The sequence below is a fragment of the Peromyscus maniculatus genome, chromosome 21, assembly GCF_049852395.1.
Source record: "Peromyscus maniculatus bairdii isolate BWxNUB_F1_BW_parent chromosome 21, HU_Pman_BW_mat_3.1, whole genome shotgun sequence".
Taxonomy (NCBI): Eukaryota; Metazoa; Chordata; class Mammalia; order Rodentia; family Cricetidae; genus Peromyscus; species Peromyscus maniculatus.
The window spans coordinates 3,121,497-3,130,374 of NC_134872.1; the positions used below are offsets into that span (position 1 = coordinate 3,121,497).

Here is an 8,878-nt window from a genome sequence, read left to right on the forward strand (position 1 = left end):
ACAGTGGGAGGCATGGATGAGCCCCTCCCCTGCAGGGCTCCCAGGGATACAGGGGTGAGGTTGCTTATCTCACACACAGACAACGAGGAGGAGACAAGTGTCAGGTGTTTACTCAGCGTGGGTCAGGTGGGCTCTGGTTGTAGAAGTGTATTGAGATGGAATAGGGATCATACATGGGAGAGCTGGTCGGGCGGGGGCCAGCACAGCTCCAGGAGGGAGGCGAAGGAGCTGGTGGACGAGGTCTGCCTGGCTCTCCTAAGGTCCTCCTGCCCCGTTCTCTGCTGTCTCAGCGTCCTCTGACTGATTCAGCTCCGCACGTTCCTCCTCGTCCTCCTGGTTTTCCGGGGCCTTCCTGAGAAGGCACGGTATTCTAGCCGTCTGTTGGCCCGCTCCGACAGCTCTCAATTGCTGCCTGGAAACCCCTGGTCAGTGACTTTCACTCACCTCTCCTCTCGTCTGGGTTGCCGTTTTCGCCACAGGATGGCCCCAATGAGCAGGGTGGCTATTCCCAGGCCTCCCAGGATCCCCAGGGCCAGGGCCAGCGTTCCCAGCCCAGACCCGCCCACAGAGCCTGTAGGGACACAGGTAAGATTGAAGGTACAGCTCCAGCACACACGCTCCTTCCTTGTTGACTATACCCAGTCACATGTGGCACTCATACGCTTCCCTGACTTTAGTGCTGTCCCTCACCTGCAGCTGGCCTCTCCTCGCCTGTTTCTGGAAGACAAAGAGTAGTATGAGGGAAGACTTGAGCTTGGGTGGGGCTGTCTGGTGGGAGGCCCAGTGGCGTCTCCCTTCAGTTAGTGGGCAGGATGGACTTCTCTCTTGACAGGATTGTGGTGGAGCAGAAGAGGCCTAGGTGTTGAGTGCTCTGAGGGAGGGGTGGCCTGGCTGCTGGGGATCATGTCTGAGTAGGGTAGGGAGAGTGTTGTGTCCCTCGCCATGGCCCCAGGGTCCCCGGGTCTGGGAGGGGTTGGTTACCTGTGATGCTGATGCTGACAGGAGGGCTTTCCTGAGGCCCGTGGCTAGGGTGGGTGGCCACACAGCTGTAGACGCCCTCATCCTCATGCCCTACCTCAGGGAGGAGCAGTACAGGGCTGGGGTCGAGGGGCAGGGGTGCACCCTGGTGGGGAGGGGGAGGGGAGATGGTCAAGAACCCCTGGCCACACACCCTCGACTCTTCATTTCCCCAGCCGCACATTCTGTCCTTTGGGCCAGCTCTCGGGCCTTCCAGGCCACTCACATCCTTTATCCAGTGAATCTTCGGAGGGGGCTGAGCAGAGATGACACAGGTCAGGCTCACAGTCCCCCCAGGAGCGACGGTTCCGCCTTCTGGATCAACCAACAGCTGAATCTCCTCTGGAGGCCCGAGCTCTGGGTGGGGATGGGCGTGAGGTCCATCAGCACACCTGGAAGCAGGCCTGGGGGCCCTGGCATTGACCCCTGCCTCCCTCCCTACTCACCCCTGACACGGGGCTGGAAGGGGGCTGTGTTCAAGGGTCTGCGCCGGGGGAGGCCCAGAGAGAAGCTGCAAGAGAAGGTAGGATGGTCGGCTCCTCCTCGGGCTGGGGTCACTGTCAGCTCTGACTGCAGTGTGAAGAGCCCTGTCTCGGGGTGTCTCCTGGTCTCTTCCTTCACAATTGTTCCTGTAGTGGGTAGGACAAAGTCAAACTCCCAGAAGTGTTGGGAGAATATTAGGGAGAAGGCAGTCGGGTACGAGGGCACCCAGGCACTCACCTTTGCCATCAGGAATCAGGGGTTTCCCATCCAAGTGCCAGCTAAGGGTCCCTGCAGGGTAGCTTCCCTCTGACACACATGTCCCCACCTGGAGGAGAATGGAGACCTCACCCTCTGACTCTGTGAGGCCATGTAGGTGGCACACAACTGCATTCAAAGTACCCTTCCTATTTTCTGTACCTTATTAGGGACACCAGCTGTGAGTTCAGAGGCAGCATCCACAATTTCTGGCTTCCCAGGAATCTCTGGAGGGAAAGTCCAATCAGAAGCTGCCTTTTGAAGTTTCTCACACTCCAGGCATGGGAACCAGGGCCAAGAGTCAAGGGTGAGGGGGAAATGAAGGCTTTTTCACGAGTGAGAAGTGCCTTAGTCAAGGCTGTGGGACCCTTACGGTAGACTCGGACGCGGTAGTTGGACTTGACCTCCTTTCCACGCCTGTTGATTGCCCGGCACCGGAAAGTCCCCTCATCAACGACTCCAATAGCTGGCAGAAGGAGGGAACCGTTGGGGAGGATTCGAGCCACGCTGTCCCAGGGTCCTCCCTGGGGAGACAGGACCTTCCAAGCTTCAGTCCGGCCCGTGTTCTGCAAGAAGAGAAAAGCCTAAGCGGTCCAGGCACTTTGGGGAAGGGCTGGGAGATAGCGAGGGGTGCTGGGGACCCTCCAGGAGCGCTCCTGAGGTGCAGCGGCCAAGCGGGGAGGCCTGCTTACCAGTTTCCATTCTAGCTGCTGGGGTGGTTTCTTAGGGGCCCCCTTACAGCTCAGCACAAGTGGCTCTCCAATCCGGGCTGTGATGTTCTGACCACCAACCACAGCTCCTGGGGGGCAGCGTCATGGTAGAGGGGCAGAAGGGGAGAGGTGGAGCTAATGAGTGTAGGACAGGGTGGGTGAGGGGCTTTGAAAGATGGTGCCCAGGTTCTAGGAGATGTCTAGGGAGAAGGGAGGTCCTGGGGAGCTGGGAGCTGGACTACAAAGCGGAGGGTCAGTGGGCTGGGAGCGGCTCACCCCACAGAGCAAGGGCCAGCGCCCAGGCTCCAGCTGCTGTTCCTGTTGGCATCATGCTTCCTTTCCAGGCTCCTGGTTCTGTCTGCCCCTTTTCCTGCTGTGGCCACTGCCCTAGGTGGAGCTTGTACCCTCTGCCCTTCCCCCACTCCCATCTTGTCCCTTCACAGAGAATGTCCGGAATTCATGCCTCTGGGACAAGAGTCCTTCAGGTACTAGAAGCAGCAATCTCGCCCCACCCCGGGCACTGCCAGGCTCTGGGCACAACCTCTTCTGAAATAGGGCTGTGCAACGCCAAGGGTCATTTCCCCCAGCCCATGTTCCCCGAGTTCCATGCAGAGGGCTCGCTAGCGCTCCATCTTGACTGGGGAGGCTGCTAGACGACCAGGATGTGGTTCACCTGGTCGGCTGCCGTCCTGGGGTCTTTGCAGTGAGGACTGGACAGAGACCTGTTGGGGCTTTGCAAGAATTACCCTTTTTTTGGGGGGTGGGGGTGGTCCTAGTATTTTGTTTTGTTTTTGAAAAAAATTCTCAACTAAACCCAGGGAAAAAAGAAATCTCTTTATTTAAAACTGCAGTTCTTTCTTTTTTTCTCTGTGAATCTACAAGTTTACAGGTGAGGAGAGAGCTGCCCCTGGCCCCCGCCTCCCACCTCCCTCTTGTCACACTCCCTCCATCCTGCCTGGGTCTTTGATGGGAGGGAGGAGTTCCCCATGGTGACAGTCTTGAAGATCCTGAGGAAGTTGGAGGGGGTCAGATAGAAGGCTTCAGGCTGAGACGAGACCATAAAACTCACACCTCCCCTCATACCTGTGCTCTGTGGCCCCTCTTCTCCCCACCCACTTGATTTTGGCATGAGATTAAAAAATGAACAGAAACACTTATTTCTGGGAAACTGGGGGAGATACACATAAGCACCCAGCCCATATTTAGCATATTTGGCAAGAATACCCTCCCCATTCATTCTTCTCCACTCTGCAAATAGTTAAAAAAATTTTTTAGAAAAGCCTTTTGACTTTCTCAAAATTACTGAGTTCAGTCCAGCCTGGCCCAAAGGTTATTGGGAGGGGAAGACAGGAGGCTAGAAGGGCATGGTGCTCACGTCAGAGCTGCAGAGATTTGTCTGCACACGCTAAGAACACCTAAGTGACCAGGGTGAGGACATGGCGTCCTGCAAAATCCACTTCCCCATTGGTAGGCCTGGAGCAAGTAGCCGCCGCCGCCACTGCCGCCGCCGCCGCCAGCTGCCTCTGTTCGCTTACTAGGTCCCTTTGGCTCTCACTTCTCACATGGGTAAACAAAAATAAATCAGTATGTTTATTTAAAAAAAACAACCCACACACACACCAAAATCCCTACTTCTTCAAACTATTAAAAATTAAGGATCACCACTACCAACAAAAACAATAAAAAAAAAAAAAAATACAGACAGATCCCAGGGTTTCTAAAAAACAAAAACAACTCCAAAGCCCAGCCAACAATTTTCTAAAGTAGCAGAAACTCCCTCCGAGGTAGATATCTGAGTCAGACACTCTTGTCCACCGAGCGATTCTATTGGTTTAAGATGAGCTGCGTATGAGGTAATAAAGCCGTCTGGAGGGGCAGAAGGTCGGGATGCATGGGGTGGGGGTGGGGGTGTTGGCCCAGGGCCTCTGTCCAGGAGTCCCCATTTTTGGCATCTCTGGGTCGGGCAGGGCTGACGTCTCCAGATTCCAGAGTATATAAGTGGGGTGGGGAACAGAAATAGGGAGTCCAGAGACAAACAAAATAGTTGTATGTCGGTGCAGGTTTGAGAGAGATATCTGAGAAACAGATATGTTTCCTGTGTGAGAGGGAAGAGAAAAAAGGAAGAGGGGACACCCCACTTTCCCTGCCATGTCGCCAGCACCCCAGCACTGTGTCTAGCTGGGGAGAGCACGGCCCCAGCCGCCCTTCCGTTTGTGCTTCTGTCGGGGTTTGTCCTTTAGATGCCCAAGTCCTCTTCAAGAGTTGCCTGGTGGGAGCCCCCAGCCCTGTGACCTTGAGGGGCAAGGTCAGTTGGAGGTGTCAGAGTGAACACTTCCCGGTCCCTCTGTTGGGGATGTCACTGAGGACGGGGTCACAGCCTCCTGCCAGCCACCATTGGCCTGGAAAAGAGGGAATGAAAGTCAGAATGAGAAACCCTGTGTGGGGATCACACTTCTGTCCTGGCGAAAGCCGGCAGCTGGACACGGCCGGGCTCTGCGATCCACTCACCCGCATTTCTCGAGGACTGTATATCTGGCCTCCCCCGAGGTTATCCCCGTAGCTCCCTGGCCCCATTGAGTGTCGGAGTGATTCCACCTGCAGGGCACAAAGGAAGGTATGACACATGAACAGACAGGCCTCGTGTGCTGGGGGTGGGGCCAGGGACATAGCTCAGCAGCTAAAGGCGCTTGTCACGCAAGCCTGGCGACCCGGTACCGGTCCCCAGAACCCACCTAAAGTCAGGAGATAACCGACTTCACCAGACCGCCCTGGCTGAGCGCGTGCAGGGAGTGGCATGTGTACCTGCCCCCCACCCCGTCCGTGCACACAATGAGGGAAAAGAGGAGGTGGGGCTCCAGACCTGGGAAGCAGAGTAGGAGTCTCCATTGAGCCCGGGCATCCCCAGAAACATGTCTCCGGATCCTGAGAGATTGAAAGAGCCGCCAGAGCCTTGGGAGAGCATTGAGAGAATTAGAGGAAAGTACAGGGGACCGTCGGACGGTAGACAGGAAGGAGATGAACACAACCTTAGCTTCCAGGGAAGCAAACTCTGGGAATGCACACGGATCGCACACAGATCAGCACACACACCCTCAGAACAGGCTGCTTGTGAACCCCGCCAGCTCACCCACTAAAGGCCCCCTCCCCCTGACATCATTACCCCTGATCTCTTTCACCCCCAAAAGTCCTCTTTGCTGTCATCTTGCATAGACAGGAAGCATGCAAAGCAGCCAGCTAGAGTGGCAGTGGGCTGTACCTGCAGAGGAGGGGGGCGTCGGGGAGCTGGTGCGGCTGTGCCCCCCCTGGGCCACTGACACGGCTGTCTTCACAGCATAGATATTCGCCTCCTCTTGGAATTTCCCAATATTCTTCTTGTAGCGAATCCGCTTGTTACCAAACCAGTTGGAAACCTGCAGTGTTGGGCAGGGAGGGTCAGGCGGAACCCCTTCTCCAGGACCCCCTCCCCAAGTAACGTCTGGGAAGGCTTAGCCCCTGGCCCCCCGAGTACCTGAGAGACAGTGATGCCGCACTTTTTGGCCAGCTCCTCTTTGGCCTCCTCACTGGGGTAAGGGTTACTCAGGTGAGAGTAGAAATACTCGTTCAGGACCTCGGTGGCCTGTTTGCTGAAGTTCCGGCGTTTTCGTCTACAAAGGGAGAGAAGTGTTGAGCGTGCCAGCAAACTCCAGGAGGTGGTATCGTCATAGTGCCCGGCTGGGCAACATGGTGGCCCTGGGGTCCCGGAGAGGTATGGGAGGGAGCCAGGTACTGGGGGCCAGGCTCAGGGGTCCCTGAGCCCCACCTGGCATCCAGGAAGCGAGAGCGCAGGATCATGACCGCCTCGCAGGTGCTCTGCTTCAGCTGCATCTGGATGGCGCTGAACTTGCGATGGATGATGCTCACCATACGCTCCATCTCCTTGGGGGCCACAGGACGGGTGCGGCTCTGCTCCCTCAGCAGGTTCATGACGTGGGTGGTGAACTCATTGCACGCCTGTTGGAGCAGGTGGGCTGGTGAGGAGCCCTGTGGCTTGGGGAGGTCTCCGGCGTCTCGAGCCTCCCACTCACCGAGACTCCGCTCCTCACCTGCTCATACTTCTCCAGCTCCGAGTGGTAGATGTGGCGGATTTGGGCAAGCTTGCTGCGATAGTCTGAGTGTTCGATGGAGTTGTCGGGGGACACGCCACCTCCTGAGGCTGCAGCGGCTGCAGCCGCTGCTGCGGAGCCTCCCCCCTTCTCTGGTCCAGCCACACCTTCTGCCAGAAGCATGTTGTCCAAGCGCATCAGCTGTGGGTCCACTGGCTCCTCCTCTTGGGAGCTCCGGATGCTAAGGCCTAGCAGGCAGGCAAGTGGACTTAGGGCCCCAGGAACCCCTCACCCAGTGTTCCAACCTCCTAGTGTCTCCTGAAGACCCGGCCCCCGGGCTTTGGCTCCTTCCCATTCCCTTTTGGGCAGCCTCCCTGGGTCTCTTTCCTCAGGGCTTCAAGCTGCCAAACTCTGCGCCCTGGGGTGAGCAGAGTCCAGTTCCCAGAGGTGAGTCCGAGGGACACCCACGTACCAGTTTTCTCCTTGATCTCACACAGGACACTAAACAGAGCCGGCTTCATTCGGTGGCAGTTTAGGGCGTGTTTCCTTAGGAGGAACGGGAGGAGAAAAAGTTCAGGGCCAGGAGAGAGGAGAGGGGTGCCAGGGAACGAGGTGGGGGACGTCGGAATGGGGGTGGAATGGAGTTGGAGGGGTAGTTCTGGAGGAGAGATCAGCTGCCATAGCTCCGGGAAGCTGCTGGCCCAGAGCAAGCAGAAGATGCAGGCAATGGGGCTGAAGTCACCATGGGCCGGCAGCGAGGCTGAGGCAGACGGTTCAAGCAAAAAGATGGAGAAAGGATCTAGAGACGACTGAGGAAACGAAGGTGACTAGGTAGGCTCTGGAGAAAGGGAAATAGAGGCTGAGATGGACGAGCTCCAGTGCGAGGTGGCAGGGGGCCTGGAGGGGGTGCCCCCCTACCTGGCCGTTCAGAACAGTGTGTGGGCTGAGCAGAGGGAAAGGCTGTGAGGACTCTTGGAGGCCCCAAGCACGGTGGAAGGGAGTGTGTGGAGATCCTGGATCCGAAGAGAATGGGGTGGGCTAGCCCGAGAGTTAGGGAGGACACCGTCGCTGAGAACAGTTTCTAGGTCTGGGAGCCAGGAGATGGGCGGGTGCGGAGTGTAGGGGTCAGCAAAAGGTTAGGAGGGAAGGAGACCACCTGGGGTTCCCTCCGCGAGGTTTTAGGGCCTAGGGGCAAAGCGAGCTTGGAGAGACCACTAGAACTAAGGGAAGAAAAAAGAGTTGCCAGGTCCAGAGAGGGCCCTGGGGGAGGGGGGCTTGCAGGGGACTCCGAGCTGTGAGCAGGGTCCCGGGGTGGGGGCACTCACTTGGCCTGGGCCTCGTCCAGGCTCTGGTCGGTGATGGTCATTATCTGTTGCAGAATGTCCCCGATGTCTTGCTTCCCCCGGCCTCCCGGGACCCCCCCACTTCCCCCACCGGGGTCTCCGGCACCGGGAGGCTCGCCAGGGCCCCCGGGCTCCCCACCCACCAGCCCCAGGCCCCCCCGGCCCCCGCCCGGAGGGGGCGGCCCCAGCAGCCGCTCGTCCATGGCTGGGGGGGGCCCCGAGGCCCCCTCCCTGCTCGCCCCTCCCCCCGCCGGTGACTTCCCCCCCCCAAACTCGCCGGGGCCGCTGCTCCCTCCGCCCCAACCCCGCCCGGCAACCCGCCTCCCGGCTCCCTCCGGGGGTTCACCCCGGCACTGAAGGGGAGACCTGGGGTGCCGCCTGGGCACCCCCACAGGAGACCCCGGCCCCCGGCGGCGGAGAAAATGGAGCCGGAGAGAGAGAGAGAGGAGGCCCAAGCGGGGGTGTGTATGCGAGAGGAGGGAGGAGGGAGAAGGGGGAGCGAGGGAGGCGGCTGGGGGAGGGGAGCGGGAGGAAGAGGAGGGGAGGAGAGGAGGAACGGGGAGGAGCCGGGGGCGGGGAGACGCAGGCCGGGCGGCGGCGGGTGGAGGCGGGGAGCGGCCGTGCAGCCCGGCAGAGACTGGGCTGGCCCCGGGGCCGGCGAGCTGGCGCTGGGGTCGGGGGTGTCGGCCACCGGGGCTCCGAGCTCACCGTCGGGGTGGTGCGGACTCCGGCCGCCGGAATGCTCTCCGACAGCTCGGTTCATATTTCTTGTTCTAATGACTCCCCTCCCTGTTCGACTTAATTAAAACCGGGAGACGGGGGCTGGGGGAGATGATTAGGGAGGTCTCCAGCCGCTGCTTAATGAGCCAGTAATTAACCAGCCAGGGAGGGGAGTTGGCCTCTGGCCAGATCGCGGAGAGCGGCGGCCCCAGGTCTCACCTACCCACCTCGCGTACCCACCCACCCACCCCCAGATACCAGTCTTCAG

The 8,878-nt window shown here is 59.0% G+C and overlaps 2 protein-coding genes across 3 annotated transcripts; both read right to left on the reverse strand.

Moving 5' to 3' along the window:
- Positions 1-93: 93 nt before the first annotated feature.
- On the reverse strand, positions 94-2,890 carry Ager (advanced glycosylation end-product specific receptor). 2 transcript variants are annotated; one of them, XM_006995553.4, is made up of 11 exons: positions 2,742-2,890; positions 2,448-2,554; positions 2,129-2,321; positions 1,918-1,982; positions 1,738-1,825; positions 1,464-1,646; positions 1,244-1,374; positions 982-1,123; positions 691-717; positions 445-571; positions 94-352 (listed from the first exon to the last, which is right to left on the reverse strand). In XM_006995553.4, the coding sequence occupies exons 1-11, from the start codon at positions 2,794-2,796 to the stop codon at positions 256-258; spliced, it is 1,215 nt and encodes a 404-aa protein (XP_006995615.2). In that variant the 5' UTR covers positions 2,797-2,890; the 3' UTR covers positions 94-255. The 2 variants fall into 2 exon arrangements, with proteins under 2 accessions (XP_006995615.2, XP_006995616.2); XM_006995554.4 differs by lacking the exon at positions 691-717.
- Positions 2,891-3,278: 388 nt separating this feature from the next.
- On the reverse strand, positions 3,279-8,108 carry Pbx2 (PBX homeobox 2). Its single transcript, XM_006995552.4, has 9 exons — positions 7,873-8,108; positions 7,020-7,093; positions 6,548-6,795; positions 6,265-6,455; positions 5,974-6,109; positions 5,722-5,875; positions 5,326-5,414; positions 4,974-5,060; positions 3,279-4,864 (listed from the first exon to the last, which is right to left on the reverse strand). The coding sequence occupies exons 1-9, from the start codon at positions 8,091-8,093 to the stop codon at positions 4,772-4,774; spliced, it is 1,293 nt and encodes a 430-aa protein (XP_006995614.1). The 5' UTR covers positions 8,094-8,108; the 3' UTR covers positions 3,279-4,771.
- Between the last annotated feature and the right edge of the window lie 770 nt (positions 8,109-8,878).

What these genes read in the sequence shown, in the direction of transcription:
- Ager (XM_006995553.4), bottom strand. Translation starts at nt 2,796, where the DNA reads ATGATGCCAACAGGAACAGCAGCTGGAGCCTGGGCGCTGGCCCTTGCT. An exon ending in GCTGGCCCTTGCTCTGTGGG is followed by an intron (nt 2,555 to 2,741) that starts GTGAGCCGCTCC and finishes GCTGCCCCCCAG; the next exon opens with GAGCTGTGGTTGGTGGTCAG. An exon ending in CTTCCAGCCCCGTGTCAGGG is followed by an intron (nt 1,375 to 1,463) that starts GTGAGTAGGGAG and finishes ATCCCCACCCAG; the next exon opens with AGCTCGGGCCTCCAGAGGAG.
- Pbx2 (XM_006995552.4), bottom strand. Translation starts at nt 8,093, where the DNA reads ATGGACGAGCGGCTGCTGGGGCCGCCCCCTCCGGGCGGGGGCCGGGGG. An exon ending in CTGGACGAGGCCCAGGCCAA is followed by an intron (nt 7,094 to 7,872) that starts GTGAGTGCCCCC and finishes GTTCCTCCTAAG; the next exon opens with GAAACACGCCCTAAACTGCC. An exon ending in GCGGCATCACTGTCTCTCAG is followed by an intron (nt 5,876 to 5,973) that starts GTACTCGGGGGG and finishes CCAACACTGCAG; the next exon opens with GTTTCCAACTGGTTTGGTAA.